At 33.7% G+C, this 20187-nt stretch overlaps 1 protein-coding gene across 2 annotated transcripts; it reads right to left on the reverse strand.

The window, feature by feature from the left end:
• Nucleotides 1612-15268, reverse strand: LOC109346068. Of its 2 annotated transcripts, none has more exons than XM_019585435.1 (6): nucleotides 15257-15268; nucleotides 10211-10717; nucleotides 6206-6911; nucleotides 3862-4222; nucleotides 2328-2715; nucleotides 1612-1791 (listed from the first exon to the last, which is right to left on the reverse strand). In XM_019585435.1, the coding sequence occupies exons 2-5, from the start codon at nucleotides 10473-10475 to the stop codon at nucleotides 2665-2667; spliced, it is 1383 nt and encodes a 460-aa protein (XP_019440980.1). In that variant the 5' UTR covers nucleotides 10476-10717; nucleotides 15257-15268; the 3' UTR covers nucleotides 1612-1791; nucleotides 2328-2664. The 2 variants fall into 2 exon arrangements, with proteins under 2 accessions (XP_019440980.1, XP_019440979.1); XM_019585434.1 differs by having other exon boundaries at nucleotides 2328-2718.

Here is a 20187-nt window from a genome sequence, read left to right on the forward strand (position 1 = left end):
ATACATGTAAATGGTCTACATAAATATCATTTAATATATGTTAAAATACGTACTCATGAATTAAACAAAAATTGAAAAGATTGGACTAAAGAAAAATGAATTATATTTACTCGGGTCTATCAAATAAGAAATAAATCTTATTCGGCCTAACTCAACCCACTCACTCCTAGTTTCTACCACAATGTTTTCATTGCATCAATTGTGAATTGCAATTGTTGATAGCTTTTGTATTTTTAGAGCCTAAGGCCTTATTTGAGAGACCTATTTTGAAGGGGTGGAAGGGCTTCAGAGGGGGTTTCCTTGTTTGAGAGTTTAGTTAGATAAGGGAGGGGTTTAGGAGAATTTTGAAAACCCTTCAACACTCTCATTATACCATTTTTTGGTATTCCCCAATATTGGTTTTTTTGGAAGAAAAACAAAGTTAAATATATAGTTACTCTTATTAATGTTTTCTAATTACATTTATACCCTTTACCTTACATAATACATAACATATTTTTTATTTTTAAAGGGAGAGTAAAATAATATTTTTGTATTACATTAGCCTTTCATCCACCTCCTATCTAAATTCCATATTTTCAAACAAAGGAGGTATTTACTTGAATTTGCCTTTCCTTTTTATTCCCTTCCTCTCCCTCCTTACCCTCTCATCGTCTCCTTCCCTTTCTCTCCTAACTCCCAAATAAAACATAAAATAACTTTTTCATATAGGTATTTTGATTTTAACGGCTCACACTGTAATAGAAAATTTGAAGAACTGTTCTGGTTTTCAGGAGCATGAGTCCCTAGAAAATCCCTTCAACAAAATTTTAAATGGAGTCTTCAGATTATAAGAGTCAAGACTTGCATCGTAAACAAGGGAAAATCTTCTGATATGGTAGGCTTTCATAGATTGCTGGGTATGTTGAAGGAAAAGATATTACTAACCAAGATTGTATATTTGAGTTACAATCCCTTTGTCTCTTAGCAGCATCAATTCTGGTAAATTTGCTACGGGTTCAAAGCACACTTGTGATTACATAATATTACTTTGCTTACTGAAAAAACGCCACAGTAATATACATTTTTAATACACTACAGTTGTATAACTTAGTGCTCATAGAAGTTTTGGTTTCTAAAATAACTACGCATGAATGAATTAACTTCCAGCCACCAGAAACAGAACCATGTTTCCTTCTACTTTCGTTCTTCAACCTCTCATTCCATTTTAAGGGAGGCAAAAAATAATACAATAGGCTTGCTCTCATGCAAAAAATATGATAATATATTCCAAAGAAATTTTGATGAATGACATATTTAAGAGCTTAAATAAGAGCATTTAAATTGAAAATAACAAAAAAATAGTTTATGAAACAAATCTCTTGTATATTGAAGATTAATTTAATGGGAAGTGGAATCAATTAGATACATTATGTAGGCTCGTTAATCATTTGAAGTGAGGATTTTGTTGATTACTCTAGTATTGAATATGCCTGCTAGCACAGTTATAACATTTTATCTGGTTTATGGAAGCTAACATTTTACCTTTACCCAAGGTGGCAATATTTTAAATGCAAGAATATTAATTATCATACAAAAACATTAAATAACAGATTATGAAACATGATAGAGTAGGCAAATAAGGAAATGCAGACAAAGAAAAGTTATAAACCAGCAAAATACACATTCACATATCCAAAGTAATCCGAATTATACACCAAGGGAGGGATAATTCACCAGACCATACTTTTAAATATAGCGACCAGTGACCAGAGCTTGATAATACCAGATAAATAGCAGCATCAAAAGTTCCTGTAATCAGAAGGAAAATAATGAGTCGACTCCTTTTGAACTCTTCAGGATCTGTTTGTGACTAGTTTATTGGAGGATAATGGGGGATAAACCTATAGATGACTCTCAAGTCTTCTCATTCTTCCTCTCTAAAAATAAAAAGACCCTTATAGAGCCGAAGCTAGAATATCAAAACAAGGGCTTCTTTTTATAAAAGCTCTCTTAAAGAAATTTCGGTATAAGTCCTTTTGAGAACAAAAAAAAAATAGAAACACACTTAAAAGCTTGCTTGAACAAATGCTCCATTTACTTCACATATCTCAGCTTGAAGCAATGCATATAAACTTGGTTTTACCTAATACTTCACATGAAAGGTGTTGGGAGCAAATTAATTTCAATAAACATCTAAACAGAATAAGTGAGTATCTTAATGATTGCAAAATTACTTTGCCCAATTATAAGATATAAAATTGAATTGATGAGTTTCCGAAAAACGAATTACTAAGCCAAGCTAAGAGAACAAGTGTATGCCACAGTATAAGTTAAGCAAAGCATACCTTCACCCAAGTAAGACGTGAACTTCAGCTCTGAAGTCTTCCTCTACTCACACTTCGTCACGATCAGCAGCATCAGCATATGTGCTCTACAAGAGCACCATATATGAAAAATATCCACAAGGGACATGGTTATGGAAGAAGCAAAAAGAATCCTTCCAATACCGAGGTTGGAGGAATGGATCAATATTGGTCTTTCTGAAATACACAAATCCATTCCAGCCCAACTCGGCCTATATGCCTGCAATCCAATCAGCTAAATGAATTTGGGAGTTGTAGAAGCACCATTATCCCACATGAAATAGCTCGGGCTGATTGGGTGCAGGCATGGCCCATGCCCCTAACGGGGCCGGGCCAATCCAAAAGTTGCGTCAGGTGGTTGTTGATGAGACTGCTGTGTCAAGAAAACAGAATAGTATAATTAAATCCTAAGGAAAACTAAAAAACTAAAGAACATAAAACTTTGCAAGTATTCAATGTGAAAAGAGGAGCATAATACTGACAAAAAGTCAACTATTTTGCAATAAGATGTGGGAATAGGATCGTCTTCCTTGGCCAAAAAAGAAAAGACGTTGTTGTCAACATATGTGTGTGTGTATATATATATACATATATGATATATATATCATGGCATAATTAATGTAGGTGGGAATTGTAAATTGAACCCACAAACAAATGAGAGAGGAACTGACATCTTCAAGTGCAAAAGAGGTGCACAATACTTAACCAACCAGCCATAATAACATCACTTCAAACAAAATAACTTTTTGTGTATTGTCAGAAAAAATCAAAGAAAAACCTCTCTAGTGGAATGGTAATTAATAGATTAAATTGCAAAGTAAGAAATACTTGGGCATCATATGCAGAAACAGAACTGATTAAAAATACAACATATAAATAATAAAACTCATACAAAGCATTAGAAAGGCTTTCTGACAAATTTCATGAAAGGATACTATGATTGATTTTGCAAATCATTGTCTTAGGGGCAACAGTTAAGGAACCAAGAAATAAAAGTTTTTATTAATAAGTAAATACACCACTCCTTAATTTATTAGATGCACTATTTTTTAAAATAAAATACAAAATTATTTTTGTGGATCCTAAACATATTATGATTAATGGTTGTATCCTCTATGCCTCTTCCTTGTATGCATCCCATGTGTTTACACAACATATATCAGATGCAAAAAAGAAGAGTAAAAAGTAATATTGATCCTCCAAAGATGCAACGACCACCACCAAGTTCATCATCCTAGGAAAATGGTTACCAAATAAACCCCTGAAAGTTTAAAATGGCAACCACGTAGAAAAATTATGTCCCTAAAAGATTCAACTGGCAAACAATTAAGTCCTAGAAGGACCAGTATGGTGGCCATTTTTTAAACTTTCAAGACTTAGTTGCTGACCATGTTCTTTAAAGCACTAACTTGGTGGCCATTACATCTTTGGAGGACTAATTTGACATTTTGATCCAAAAAAGAAAGAGGAGACCTGCTGTAGGAACACAAATCAAATATTTTGGAGGGCGCTATACCTGTGCAAAGGGTTGGTGAACATGTTCATGATGCAAAAAAGGCATTCCAGGGCGCTGGCAGGGATACTGAGGTGAATGCAAGTACATAGCTGATGAGGAGTGTGTGCCAACTTGACTAGGATTAAATGGTGGCATCATGGTGTCTGGATGTCCATATCCAGAAGGTATTGGTTGTGGAACCCATGTCCTGGGTATATTTTGTGGAAGAGGTCGGGGCTGGTGTTCAGAAGAAATCTGGGGTCCATGTGTGGATCCAAGCTGTGGAAACTCAGTGTTGTAGTTCACTACTGCTGTGTACATTGGCTGCATGGTGTATGATCCACCATTAAACCCAAACCCAGGATCAAATCTTTGCATATATCTGCCATGCAAATTACAAGAAAATGATCAGGTTAGTTCATACTCCAATCATATCTCAGCCACTTATAATTAGTACTTTTACAGTTGGAACAAAGTAGAATGCAACACATTCTAACAAGACAATAACAATAACCTACAAGAGTGTAAAATGGCAATTCTTTCTAAAATAGAGACACACCATCAGATCTGTTACAAATGTGCCTAACACATCCGAGGCTCTATATCCCTGGGCATACATTATGAAACACTAAGATGCATAGCTTATACAAGAAATTTGGACAGTGGCACCCATTGAGAACTCCCTTTTTATTTCTTTTGTTTAATCCCAACAATTATTTGACTAGTAAACTATCAAGAGGTTAGCCACTACAAATTGTTTTGGGGATTTTCTACCAAATGGAAATCAAATTTAAATCTCTTCCCCTTCAGAGTGTATTCTGACAAATTTTACTTATCTGGGAAAGAAATGTTGCGAAAATCACAAATGTGAGTTTACAGCTTGAGGCAGCTATAAATATTATAGACAATCACACAGTACACATTGCAAGACCCAACAAGATCGCAGCAGAAAGAAAAATGCAAATACAAATGTAATATTTTTATCCATAATAATTTATATACTAATAAGTAATGTGCAACTTCCATCCAAAAAGTAAAAATAATGTCATAGTCATTTATAAGACATAATATCCACAAATATATTTTATTATAATATATAACCATTAATATTTTATAGTTATGCAGAAATAGGATAGCACTAATGTTATCACATTTAAATATTAAAATAATAAAATAACGATTGTACTAATCATCAGCCTAAGTTTAGAGAAACACTTGCATGAACAAGTTGAACAAAGGAAATCTGAAATGTTCTGTTAACCAAATCCTATTATAATCTATTGCTGATTGTTCAATATTAACACAAACATGATGTATATAAAATCGAATTTCTAATCCATGTTGTCACAATGGAAAAGGAGAGTTGATTTGAACAGCTCAAAAATTGCATCACTTTGATGCATTGAGGTGATGCAGTCGCGTCATTGAAGTGATGCCGATATTTAAAAAATTGAAGTATGGATCTAAATAAAGCTCAAGTCATGACTATACATTAAAATCATAAAGTAACCCACATAGTCCTTAAAATGGTTGTATCTCCAAACATTATCCTTCTCACCCAAAGCTGAGGATTCCTTTTAGGCAGCCAATTAAACTCGTAGAATAGGGGGATAAGAGAGAAAGGAGTAAGACATAAGGGAAGGGAAAGAGGAAATATAAGGCTGTGAAGAGAAAAGGAGATAGAGACAGATTACACAAAGTGCTGGTCTGTGATGGGTCATAGTTGCTAGGTTAAGCATGGCAGTTTCTCGGTATAGGTCACCAACTACAGGTGCCTTCCATGGAACTTATGCACTAAGCTTCTTGGTGCTGGATTTCTAGTGTGATGACAGCCTCTTCCTAATGGACTCAGAAAGGGTGGACGGACCAGAATAGCCTTATATTTGGTACCCTCACTGGCCAATGTGTGTTTAAAGTGAGGATAGGAATGATATCTCACCCAAATCAGGACCAGATCAACAAACCTGCCCTGCTCAGGCAATCTGATACACTGGAGCTGATTTCCACCACCACCACCACCCGACACCAAAGCAGCCACCTTAGCTACCTTTACAACACTGTCTTCAAACAGATGCAGTTGCAATCTCCAGAAAATGAGATGGGGAATGTTTAGTGCCCAACACATGTTAATAAGATTGGTAATGAAAAGTGATGATGTTGGAATTTCATCATGATTTTATTTGGAATTGGAAAGCAAACAAACATGTTTAACAACAAAATCTCAATTGCATAATTGTGATTAGTTAGCTGATAGCACTGAAAATTGATTGAAACCAGACATTGATGTTTGCAGGATCCTTGTTAGAAGGTCGCCAAATTAGAATAATATAGAATAATACTAAATAAAATGATAAAAGACACATACCTTTCATAGTTCCGGTCATAATCAGGATCCTTGCGTTCCACCTCACGGTCCCGGAATATAGCCACCCGATTACTTTGCCTGTACCTACTACTAATTGGCTCCTTCTCTGTCCTACTTCTAGCCCTACTGGTATTAATTGAAGACTCAACCAGCCCCCTACTGGAACTGGCATCAGATACTGATACAGGTTTATCTTGGACCCGAGGAACCCCCAAAGAACCACGCAAAGAGTTATCCTGCTGTCTTGACTCACTTTCTGGCTTCCCACCAACAGTACCACCACTACTACTCAAACTAAAGATCCTAGCACGAGCCCTGCTATATTCCTCTTTTCTCTCTTCCACACTTTTTGAGTTACTATTCTTCCCTGAGTTCGAATTTGCATTGCTAGGAACATGTGTCTGCTTCTGCGGCCTCTGTTTGATTGCAACTTTAATAACAGCATTGCTTTCTGATGATAATTTTACTGGGATGTCTGCGAGGCGGATAACAGGAAGCTTACATTCAGAACTTCTGCGAACAATAATTCTTGACCCAGAACCATCTGGTAAGCTATTATCTAGTAAAACTGTAGACTGCAATGAGTAGTGTTGAGCCACCCGGTGTGCAGCCAATCTCAAATAGGAAGTTGGCAATTGCTCAAACTCAAGCTGCTGTTGATTTGGATCTCGAATAAACTTCTCAACCTCTTGCTCAATCCGCAATACTGGGTAATAGCAAAATACATCACTATATGAATGTAAAGCTTCATTACATATAAAATACAAAACAAATAATGCAAGTACATAACAAAGCCATTAAAACAGTGGGAAGTAAATGTACCACAGAAGAACTACAGAAACTGAAGTGCCAAATTTTGACTATGCTATGTTTTCACATTTTTTGTACGGACAGAACAGGTGAGACAGCCTGATAGATACCCCCACCTATTAAGAAGGTATACATTAAGAAGAAATCACTGGAGCGGCAGGGGATCAGCTCCTCATGTAAGCATGACTAGCATGATTAAGAGAGGAAAACCAGTGGAGAAAACATGGGATATATGGGAAGGGGGAGAACAGATAAGGCAAGAAATTATTGAGGGAATGATTTGGGTGGGAGCAAACATGAGCTCTTCAAACTCTGGGATACATATTGAATTTTTTCTTGTTCAGTTTGCTACAACTATCTGGAAATTGAACATCTGATGCTTATATCTCTATGACCTTAGTAACAATATTACTATAATGATTACTTAGCAGTGTTGTTGAATAGCGACCAAGGTGGGGCAATGGTGGAAGGTGGGGGCGTTTTCTGGCCAAACGCTATTCGCTTTTTCCGAAAATCCCCTTAAATAGCGAGTAGCAACATCTGCCATTTGCTGCTTCAGATCCACCATGATGGTATGGTAGCGTCATGGCTGAAAAGGCGGTCATAGCAGTTTTAATGGGCTTTTTGCAGTTTTTCTGTGTGATTGATCTAGGGTCGGGTTTTTTTAAGCCCAACTTTGGGTTACCCAAAACCTGTCTGCTTCCTCCCTCTTGTCTGCAACTCTGCTCTGCTTCCTCCCTCCCTCTCGTCTGCCTGCCACCGCTCTCTCGTCTGCCTGCAGCCTCTCTCTCGTCTGCCTGCAGCCTCTCTCTCATCTGCTTCCATCTCTTTCGTTCATCTCTACCTCTGCGTTCATCTCTTCCTTCATCTTTGTTGTTGAGGTGTTGAAATTGGTTTTCCATTTAAAAAATTTCATTTCATTTGTTTTCCTCTGCTTTTAAGGCTTTTATTTAAGGCATGGTTCTTTTTTTAAAAATCAATATTATAATCGATAATATTGTTTCATGCTAATTTCACCTCCTTTTTTTACTTCTTCTCCAACTAGTCAGTTGTAAAAAGCGGCTCAGTGCACAATATTCCCACTTAATGGGATCTAGGGAGGTTAGATGTACACAAGCAGAGAAGTTGTTTCCAAAACTAGTCAGTTGTAGCAAACTATAATTTTTTTGGAAAAAAAGGAGTTAGTTTTATAAAACCCTTGACTTAATGTGTGAATAATATTCATTGAAGACACTTTAAGAAATAAAGTAATATTCTTTTATCTTTAAGATTTGTCTTTAACTTTTATTTCTTAGTTGTGTGGCCTTATAAGACATGTTATATTGCTCATTTTACTTTTTAGTATTGTTGATTATAATTTTTTAGAGACCTTATGAAGTTTTTTTTTATCGGCAATTGTTACCATGTTAGTATATGTTATGGGTGAGACTCGAACCATCAATCTCCTTCACTCCACCCCTAACTATCAAATCACCTTATAACTCCTTTTTTATTTTTTTATTTTTTAAATTTGCTATGAGTGAGGCTCGAACCCACAACCTCCTTCACTCCATTCCTTAAACTCCTCCACCTTATGACTCCAGACCTTATGAAGTTACAAGAGTTAATCAAATTTATTGAACTTTAGGTTATGTTAATTGTTGCTTCTGTTACCTTACTATGATCTAGGTAGTCGATTGCGGATAGCGAGTACAGTGGCCAACCCAAAAAACACTATAGTGGGCGGCATGATGACCACTACAACTAATGGGAAAATACACTAAAATACTAAAAACTTAAGTAATTTATACTCTTTAAGTTTTGAAAACTTGTGTTTTACACTACTGGGAGTGGGTCTGATAGTGGGAGGTTAAGATGAGGCCATGGTTATGAAAGAAGGGGTGTGTGAGAAGGTTAGTGAGGGGAAGAGGCTTTGCCCTAGAAATGTGTATGTGGGAGGTTGCGATTAGAGTGAGTAGCCAAAAATTGCAGAGCTTATTCATTGTTGCCGAAAGAGAGAAAGAAGGGAAAGAGGGTTTTAAACTTTCACTTGTTTTACTGCTGCATAATGTTTTATTTATTTTACTGCTGCTGCCTGCGTGTTTATAGAAGAGGGGAGAAGGAGGGGTAAATTATCCAAAAACCCTTAAAAATCATGCAATGTATTAAAAAAAGGGCAAAAGGGGATTTTCTCGTTTAAAAATTAAGGTTTCACACAAAGCCTAGTTGGAGCGGGTTCTGACCCGCAATTTGGCCAGTGAAGTGGATGCTCTTTGACCTGAGACAGGCACAGCGGACACCGCTCATCTGTGCTGTTACACGCACATTCGTCGCATGGAAGGGTAAGGCAACCACCACCACGCCACTATCCCAGCGCAGTTGTGTGCTATTGTCTACTTAAACTATGATGTTGTTATATGGCTTATGCTATTATTTTATTTTTTTATTTCTCCTATATGAATTATGTATTTAAATTATTATTTTTAAACTGCAATGATGACATCCGCTAAAGTCAGATTTTAACACTTCTCAAGCTGAAGCTTATTATACATACTACAATAATTTTACTCAAGTCCATCTATGGCAATGTAATTAACAAACTAAGTTTAATGTTGACACAAATAGATAATACAGCAAGCCTTAGGCTATGTTTGGGGAGATGTAAAGGGAAGAAATGAATGAAATAGGATGACATAAGTTAATGAAAGGGTGTCTGGGACTTGCCTCTCAATGCCTCCACTTTTTGTCATCCCAATTTGAGAGATAAAAAAAGGAATGGCTTGAACACTCCCTCACTCAATAAACTTATTAAGGGCCCATTTGTCTAAGACTCTCAAAAAAGTGATTCTCCAAAATCATTTTTAGCAGAAATGTATGTGATAAGCTGCACAATTAACTTCTCCTAAAAGCTAATTTTCAGCTTTTTCTTCATTTCCAAATAAGTATATAATTGTCATAAGTGAACTTTTTTAATAAAAAAACTAAGAAAAATAGTCTTAACAAATGGGGCAGCAATAGAGTGACATGTTGTATTCCACTACATTCCTATACTTTCTATTCCACTCTTCATTTTGAGTAACTCACAAACAAAGCCTAATATACCAAATACATACATATATATATAGAAAAGTAGAAAACCCTAATTTCTACGAATAAATATCTTCCTCGGTCTAATATATATTCAAACAGATTCAGCTTTGTGAGATAAAAACCTACCCGAAAGTCGTTCGCGAGGGTTTTGAATTGCTTCGAGTAAAAACTGATCAACCTGATTGATGACGTCATCAGATAACTTGTCCCCAGTGGACGAAGCAGAAATCGTTGGTGCGGAATAAGAAGAAGATGCCGGTGTAGAATCATGGGAAAGTTTGGAATCATTATTGGAAGTTGATAGCATAAGATTCAAGCGTTTCATGGATTGGTCCAAATCGGCGACTTCCCATGACTCTGGGGCTCCAAGATCCTCAGCAGAGCCCTCCATGGAAGGAAATTGGAAGCGAAGAAGGGAATCTTAGTTGGGTTAAGGAATCGAAGCTGATCCTGGAGCGGTGGAATTCAGCGAAGGGAATTTCATGAGAAGGTTCGGTTCAGTTCGGTTTTAGGGTTAGGGTTGAGAATTGGGAAATACGAATTGAGTTTTAGGAATGGGAAGCGAAGTGGTTGAGAAGGTGGAGATAGGGTTTGATGACCACGATGGTGAAGTTCATGAAAGCATCTAAGTGTCTAGCATTAATACTAAGAGGATTAAATCTATTCATAGTGTAAAGATGTATACACAGTCAGTGTATCATCTACCGTTCATTTGTGGATTACTTTTTCTAAAAATTTAAGAGTAAATTACGCTGACATCCCATGAGTTTTAGTGAAATTACATAAATCATCCCTCACTTTTCTAAACTTACACAAACCTCTCATAGTTTTGTACTTTCGTTCCACTGATCACCCCTGTATAAGAAATATGTGTAATTTTTTAAACAAAAAATGTGATAAATGTAATTAAGATAAAAAAAACATGATATATTGTATAGACAAGTCTAAATAATATACAAATCAACGTATCTTTATTATTTTGTTTCGTTACACTACATTATAAGAGTGATTTAAACAATATTTCTTTATAATTGTTGATGCATTTTGTAACAAAAAATAATAAAGATACAATGACTTGTATATTATTTAGACTTGTTTACACAATATATCATGTTTTGTTTAACTTAATTGCATTTATCACATTTTTTGTTTAAAAGAATACACTTATTTCTTATACAGGAGTGGTCAGTGTAATAAAAATACAAAACCAGAGGAGGTTTGTGTAAATTTAGAAAAGTGAGGGGTGTTTTGTGTAATTTCACTAAAACTTATGGGTGTTAGTGTAATTTCACTAAAACTCAGTGACAGTGTAAAAGCTCTTACATTGTCGGTGCATACATTAGTGTAATTTCACTAAAACTTATGGGTGTTAGTGTAATTTCACTAAAACTCAGTGACAGTGTAAAAGCTCTTACATTGTCGGTGCATACATTTTTTTCTCTAATATTAATGAATCCTAAAATAGAAAAACTTTTTCTCTAATATTAATGAATCCTAAAATAGAAAAACCATATCTAATGTATTTGGGAAAAATATATATAGACGGATAGATAAAGGTTTTTTTACTATGACACTATATCATTTATTATTGATTTTTTTAGTTATTATTAACTTTTAAATAAAAGTATTGTAAATGAATGATGGATGATACACAGACTTGTATATAAATTTTTACACTGTTAATACACATATTTTACACTCATTTTTTATATGATATCATTTAGTATTAAATTTTAAATAAACTAACTTTTGAATACGTTGTCTTTATATTTATATAGATCAGTATGCAATAGACACTTTATGTCATACATTTTATTTTCTAAAATTAGAATGTCTTTTTTTTTTGTATATTGTATATACTTTATATTATACTTTTTGTCTTTATTAGAATTAGTATAGTGGGCCCACAATTTTACTTTTGGTGTCAAATATTTAAATTTTACATCATTAGTAATTACATCATGTTTTCTCTTTAGATATAGTATAGAAGTATAGATATATTATAATTTTTATTGAATGTACTTTATATTATATTTTTATGTCTTTGTTTTAATTATCAAATGAATGTGAGAATGTTATTTAATATGTTAGTGATGATTACGTATGATTATATGAATTTTTTCTAGAAATTAAAGTGTCAATGGCAAAATAGGAAAATAAAAACTATACTATGTGTGGTTACCTCATGTTTTCCCTTTATATAGTACTAACATGTTGATAATCACTATCGTGTCTGTCAAACCGCTTCCATATCGTTTGTAACGTGCAATTTGTACGTTATAGATGACAAATATAATATTTTGTGTTAAATATTTGTAATTTGCAGTTGAATTTATTCGATTGGTGTAATGTTCAACTTTTTTAAATACACTTTCAAAATAAGAAGATAATGAGTATAAAATAAGAAGATAATGTTATATGACTTTTTTGTAAAAATAAGAAGCTAATGATGGCAAAATAGAGAATCACAAATTACATCATAATGGATGGTTATTTTGTGTTTTCCCCTTATTAAGTAGTATAGATATAGATAGATAGATAGATATACGTCTTCAAAAAGGGAAAAAGATATATACACCGACCGTGTAAAGGTTTTTTACAATGTCACATCATCATCATCATTGATTTTTAGTCATCATTGACTTTTAAATAAAAGTATTGCAAATGAATGGTGGATGATACACTGACTGTGTATAAATCTTTACACTGTCAGTACATATATTTTACGCTCCTTAAAAAAATCCTTGAGTGTATCATGTATTTTATAATTAAATTTAACTAACTTTATGTGTATTAAGGAAATTAGTTAAAAATAATTAAATATTTTGATTAAATAAAATATATAAATTATTAGGATTATTGTTCAACAGTGGTATGTATGGAACTGATGTATTTAAAGGTGTTATTGAAAACTCTAAGTATAGTTAAATTTATGTATATTCCACACAAAATATAGTGATGTTTATTGTTTATACATTAAACTCAATTTATCCTTTTAAAATAGGAAAATTAAAAATTATTCTGGTTTATATCAAATATGTGTTATATTTTAGTATTTTTATGTGTAATTTTGGAGTCGTTCACAAAAATATTACTAATGGACTATTGAGTGAGATAAATATCATGATACTCATATTATGGATATTCAGATATTTATGAATTTATTTTTTAATAAATGGTTATATATATTAAAATATTTGTATGGCTTTGATATTTTATATAATCTATTTATTATTATTTCATATTTAATTTAGGAAATTGAACTATAGTGTCAAATTTATCATTCTATTGTTTGCTACAAAACATGTATATCATTAACACTACCTTCTAGTCTACTTATAGATAACCGTAAATAGGTGTGAGTATGGGTAGTATTGTCATTCTCACAAAAGAGTGGATATTTAATCTAATATTTTTTATTTATCTCAAAAAAAATTAAATTTCCAACTTTTCACTTATCCATTTGTGAGACATAGGTTTTTGGATTAACTATTTTATAAGAGTGTGATATTTATGTATTGTCATTGTAAATATTTATATAAGGTTGTCACTGTATTATCTATCATTTATTTAAAATATTTTTAAAAATTAATGATAATTAAGTGTGAACAGTAGATAATACAATGACATATAGTATTAATATATTCATTTTTTTCTCTTTTTTTAATCCTCCTAAGAAGATAATGATATTTTTAAGTTCTATGTCTTATCTTTTTATTTTTTATTTTAATTTAGCCATTGAATTGGGAATTTGTTATTTTGGGTCCACAAATATAAAAAAAAGATAAGAAGGTTTTTTTCTTTATTACAAACAACAAAATTTGTTTTATTTGCTTAAACGGCATGTTTTATGCTGCCACAATAGAGAAAAATGTCCTTATAGTATATACTATATAACAAATCAAATAGGTGACCTTTAAAAGATGAATTCTTGATAACATTAATGGCTTACTAAAGAACCTAATAAAAATGGCACTACAGAAAAAAATATTTATATAGTTATAGAATATATTAACTAAATTGGGACTGGTTGTTATTTAAAATACAGAAGTGGGTTTTCTCTTTTAATTTTCTTTTATGTGATTGCTCTTTCATTCCCTTCTTATTCTCGTACACAAGCACTCCATTTTCCCTTCACTCTCTATTAGGGTAAGCATGGTTTAAGTTGAGTTGAATAAGATTTGCCCCTTACATAAAAATATTGATTGAGTCATTTTTTAACTCATACATGATTATAGATTGACATGAAATTAATCTGGCCTCAAATATCGACAGTGTTATCCTTTGAACTCGACCATAAACCCAATTAAATATAATATATACCATTTTAGATAAAGTATTCTCAATATTACTTTAAAATTTGACATATGAAATTAAATATATATATAGAGAGGAAATATCTCTTTACACCTAAGTTAAAGTTACAATAGTTACACTCAATCTTAGTCATTCGTTTTATTAAATCTAACGGACTAAATAAGTGAGTGCAATAAATGATGAGAGAGAAAAATATAAATCTTAAATAACTTATTACACTCACTGGTTTGATATGTTGGATTTAAGAAAACGAATAAGTGTAAACAGATCCCTATATATATATATCATTAGTCATACATATGTGATAAAAAATTTAGAGAATCAAATGAATGTCATTACTATGTACATAATAGAACAGAGATACATATAAATATGATGAATAAGTGGTCTATGATATGGGTCAAGTCAAACCATTTTATCTCGTACTCAGCCCTAAATATTGAACGTGTCTAATTTTTTAAGTCAAACCCAAATCTATATCGATGAGGCCAACCTTATTCGGACCCTATCATGATCGGACCGAATCAGATGAGCGGATATGGTGGGTTCTACTCCCTACCCCTCAATCCAACGCCCAACCGTCCAAACTCATTGTCACTCGATGGACTCTTTTCCATTCTATTGGCAAGGATCACCCAGTCCTCACATTGTGACCACTCTCTTAATAGAAACCCAAAATACTATTTCACAATTCTTAACAAAAATCTCCATCCCCATTTGGTAAACTCAACAAAAACCTTAATAAATCTCTCTTTGTAAACCTCACTCTCATTACTCCCATGTGAACATAGTCTCCATATTATACCTTGTAATAGTTTAGTCTTATTCTCATATCTAGTCCTATATATTTTCTACCCAATAGTTCCATTGTTTGCTTTTTTTACGCTGTGGTTATTGGAAATTCCCACATTGTATGTGCAACGGAATAATAAAATATCAGGAATTCTCTTCAAGCATCAATGCAGAAGGTAAACTCACTTAATCACAAGGCCTATAAATATAACTCCTAATATGTATGAGAGAAAAAATTCATCTACATTACTTGCATCATTCTATATGTCTTATCATATATCCGAGTACAAACTATATGATTATCCACTTAAAATGATATTTGATTGCAGCAAAACATAAAACTCGCATGTTAAAAATTATAACTACTTCATATAAAACAATAGACGTGACAAATATGCAAGTAACACCGAAAATAATTTTACTTGTCCTCTAGAATTATCTCAATTGTTTAATTTATGAGACACAAAGTTTGAGTGCTTAATTCAGACCCTCAAAAGTACACTTCAACCCTTTCTCATATCTTATTGGCACCCATCCTCTCTTGTAAGGTCATTATGAGTCTCTTCTAGTTAGACAAATGTAATTTATTTTTTCATAATTCATAAACAAAATATCACCACTTAAAAACAAATAAAATATGAGAAGTAGTGTACTTTGTAATGTTGGATTTGGGCTCCCTTCCTATGAGGAAAAAGATCCAATTGGACAAAGTCCACTTGTCCCACTTAATCTAATGGATATGAGTCAGATGTGGTAAGTGAGTGCAATCAGTTTAGGCAAAAATAGGTATTAGAAAATTGCGAGAGAAGTTGAAAGAACTCAACCCTTAGGAACTCATAGCAGTTGTGGGAAATTTGTGCCTGTGTCTCTGTTCATGGTTGGACCGGGCTAAAATTTGGACAGTAGGTTCATAGTTTCTAGTACTTCATTCTGAACGGTTGGATCAGTGAAACATCGTCCTAGGTGCTAGAAAACGAGCCATAACATTGGATGTTCTTCTAGCTTTTTCTACAACTTTGTGTTCTCATTTTCAAGCTTGTTGCTTTGTTGTATGCCGTATTGTTGAACATATTTTGTGCTGTATTTTGTAGACACTCTTGTATTCACATTTTGAGCATAGTGGAGATTGATTGACTGGCTTGTGCCCGTGGTTTATACTACTCACATCGGAAATGTTTTCCACGTTAAAAGTCCTTTGTGTGTTCTTACTTACTGCCATTATTTGTTATTACCCCTCATAAATTCTAGCAAGTTGGAAAAATTATTATCTACTGCATATAATTGTTAGAGTTTTCATTGTTATCATGTTGAATTTCCCATCAAAGTGGCATTAGAGCTCTTTGATTTGAGGGTACTTGACTTGCTCGAATGATGAAGGCAATCACACGTAGATGATATGTTTGAATGACACTAACTATCACTTGTAGAAAGGAAAAATGAAAGATTTATTATTTGTGAAGAATTTGCATATTCATGTGTTTGCTACTGAGAAGCCATAGTCGAAGTCTGATGAGGATTAGAGTTTTCAACATCAACAAGTTTATGGTTTCATTCGGCAACATGTAGAAGACAATGTCTATAATCACATTGCTAATGAGGAAAATGCAAAATCTTTATGGAAGAAAATGGAATCCTTGTATGCTTCTAAATCAGGGAATAATAAATTATACTTGTTGAATTTCTTGATGAATTTGAGGTACAAGGAGGGAGCTTCTATTTCAGATTACTTGAATGATTTTCAAGAGCTCCTAGATCGATTATCAGGAATGGGTATCAAGTTTGATGATGAAGTGTTGGGACTATGACTACTGAATACTCTACCAAATTCTTGGGAAACATTTCGAGTTTCAATTACAAATTTAGCCCCTGATGGTATTGTCTCTTTGGATAGTTTAAATGGAAGTATTCTTAATGAGGAGATGAGAAGGAAGACACATGGTACTTCATCTCATTATGAGGTGTTTGTCAGTAGAGATGATAAAAAAACCCGTACCTTTGGGTACCTACGGGTAAAATGGTACTCATGTCTGCCGGTATCCGTTATTTATATGATTACTATATTATCTTTAATTAAAATAAAAAGTACACTATCTTAACCTTCATTATATTATGTACATCTTTTTCTGTTACTTTGTCTAATTTTTTTTACCTAGTTTACATCTTTTATTGAATTTGATGGTGAAAAATCCTACAAATATTATTACATGTGTAGAAACACACATGTCTTGCAAAGAAAATATATACTTTTTGTTAAGGAAATGGGAACATCAAATCACACAAATAAAAAACACCAATAGATTTAGCATTTTTGACAAATATTTAATCAAAAGGCACAAAATAATTAAGTTTCATCTTATTTAAAACATAATAGAAGTAGGAAGTTAGAAATTCATTTATAATATTGAAAACCCGCGGTATCCGTTGTACCCGCGGGTACCCAGAAATACTCGCGAAAACCCACATGCAGGTACACGTAGGGGTACGGGTGGGTATGTGTATTACTCTCTAATTTTGAAACAAGTAGTGGGTAGCTACTACCCGTGCCCTCCCGTGCCCGTTGCAATCCCTATTTGTTAGTGAAAATAGGGGGGGGGGGAAAGTCATAGAAAGGAACCGAAAGGTGATAGAGAAAAAGGTAGAAGTAAGTCCAAGTCCAGATATAAGAATGTGGAGTGTCACTATTGTCACAAAGCAGGTCACATACAAAAGAATTGTTTGCAATGGAAAAGAGAGAACAAAGAGAAGAAGAGCAAGCAGAACGAGAAGAATCATGGTGATGATGATCGTGTTACTATTACCAGTTGTGACGATCTTATTATTCTTTGTGACCGTGATTCGGTTAATCTTGTATCAAAGGAGAGTATGTGGATAATTGATAGTGATGTTACACTGCATGTTACACCAAGGAAGGAGTTCTTCACATCTTACACTTCTGGTGATTTTGGAGTGTTGAAGATTAGTAATAATGGTGTGTCGAAGGTAGTTGGTATTGGTGATATTTGTTTGCATACCAACATAGTAGTGCAGTTGTTGCTGAGAGGAGTTTAGCATGCTCTAGATGTTCGTTTCAATTTGATCTCTATGCAGATGCTTGATGATCGTGGTTATGATAATCACTTTCGTTCTGGAAAATGAAAACTCACCAAAGGTAACTTGGTTGAGGCAAATGGGAGAAATTTTTTAAACTGTATTAGACAAAAGCTTTGGTTGCTAAAGAAAGTGAAAATGCAATGGATATGGAGGCTTCTTTGTGGCACTGCAGACTCAGTCATATTAGTGAAAAAATGTTGAATTGTTTTAGCCAAAAAAGATGTACTTTTAGGATTGAAGAGTGCAGAGTTGGAGAAATGTTCTCATTACATGGCTGGTAAGAAGACCAGAGTATCCTTTAAGCATCATCATCCCTCAAGGAAGTCAGACTTTCTTGAATTGGTGCATTTTGATGTTTGGGTCTATGCTTTGAAGACAAAGGACCAAGTGCGTGAAAAGTTAAAACAATTCCATGTTTTGGTTGAGAGACATTCTGGCAAGAAGCTGAAATGCATTCGTACTGACAACAATGGTGAGTATTGTGGACCATTTGATACTTACTACAAACAACAAGGTATTAGACATGAAAAAGACTCCTCCTAAGACTCCTCAGCTTAATGGTTTTAGCGGAGAGGATGAACAAGACTTTGGTTGAAAGAGTTAGGTGTATGCTTTTTAAAGCAAAATTACCTAAACATTTCTGGGTGAGACTTTGTATACAACAATGCATGTTATTAATCTTAGTTTTGCAGTTGCTTTGAATGCTGAGGTGCCAGACGAGATTTTGTTTGGCAAGAATGACAGTATGATCATTTGCGAGTCTTCGCTTGCAAGATATTTGTGCATGTTCCAAAGGATGAAAGGTCCAAGTTGGATGCGTATACAAGGCAGTGTATCTTTATCGGTTATGGTGAAGATGAATTTAACTACAGGTTGTATGATCATGTTGAGAAAAAGGTTGTTAGAAGCCGTCATGTGAAGTTCATGGAAGATCAAACCATTGAAGACATTGATAAGATGAAGATGACTACACATGAGGTAGATAATAGTTTGTCTAATATTGATCCATTTCGAACGCTTATACATGATTTGGATACATTTGAGAATAACATTCAAAATGGTGAGCAACATGATTATGTTGGTGATCAGCACCTTGGATATGAGTTAGATTTTCCCATTGATATTGGTGAAGATGAACATGAGAATCACGGTGATGCTCCTGAACCACCTCAAGTTCAATTTCAGATGTCTAATAGGCAGAGGAAACCATCTACCAAGTACCCTTATGATGACTATGTTGTTATGACATATGGAGGAGAACCTAAATATTATCATGAGGTCATGGAGAATAAAGAAAAGAAGAAGTGGTTGGATGTAATGCAAGAGGAAATGAAGTCCTTGCATGATAATCACACTTTTGATTTGGTCAAATTGCCAAAGGGAAGAAGGTTTTGGAAAACAAGTGAATTTACAAGGTGAAGTATGAAAGTAATTCCATATCTACGGTATAAATAAAGCCAAATTGGTGGTTAAAGGTTTCAGTCAGAGAAATGGTGTTGATTTCAGTGATATTTTTTCTCCTATGGTGAATATGTCATCCATTAGAATTGTATTGAGTTTGGTTGCTACTCTTGATTTGGAGGTGGAGCAAATGGATGTAAAAACTGCTTTTCTTCATGGTGATTTGAAGGAAGATATTTATATGAAACAACCTAATGGTTTTCTTATTGAAGGGAAAGAAGACTATGTGTGTAGGCTGAGAAAGAGCCTATATGGTTTGAAGCAAGCTCCATGACAATGATACAAGAAGTTTGAGTCTGTTATATGTGAGTAAGACTACAAGAAGACTACTTCTAATCATTGTGTCTTCATTAGAAAGTTTTTTGATGGTGATTTCATCATCCTATTATTGTATGTTGATGACATGCTTATTGTCGGGAAAAATATTTTCATTATTGATAGGT

The sequence above is a fragment of the Lupinus angustifolius genome, chromosome LG04 (assembly GCF_001865875.1).
Source record: "Lupinus angustifolius cultivar Tanjil chromosome LG04, LupAngTanjil_v1.0, whole genome shotgun sequence".
Classification (NCBI taxonomy): domain Eukaryota; kingdom Viridiplantae; phylum Streptophyta; class Magnoliopsida; order Fabales; family Fabaceae; genus Lupinus; species Lupinus angustifolius.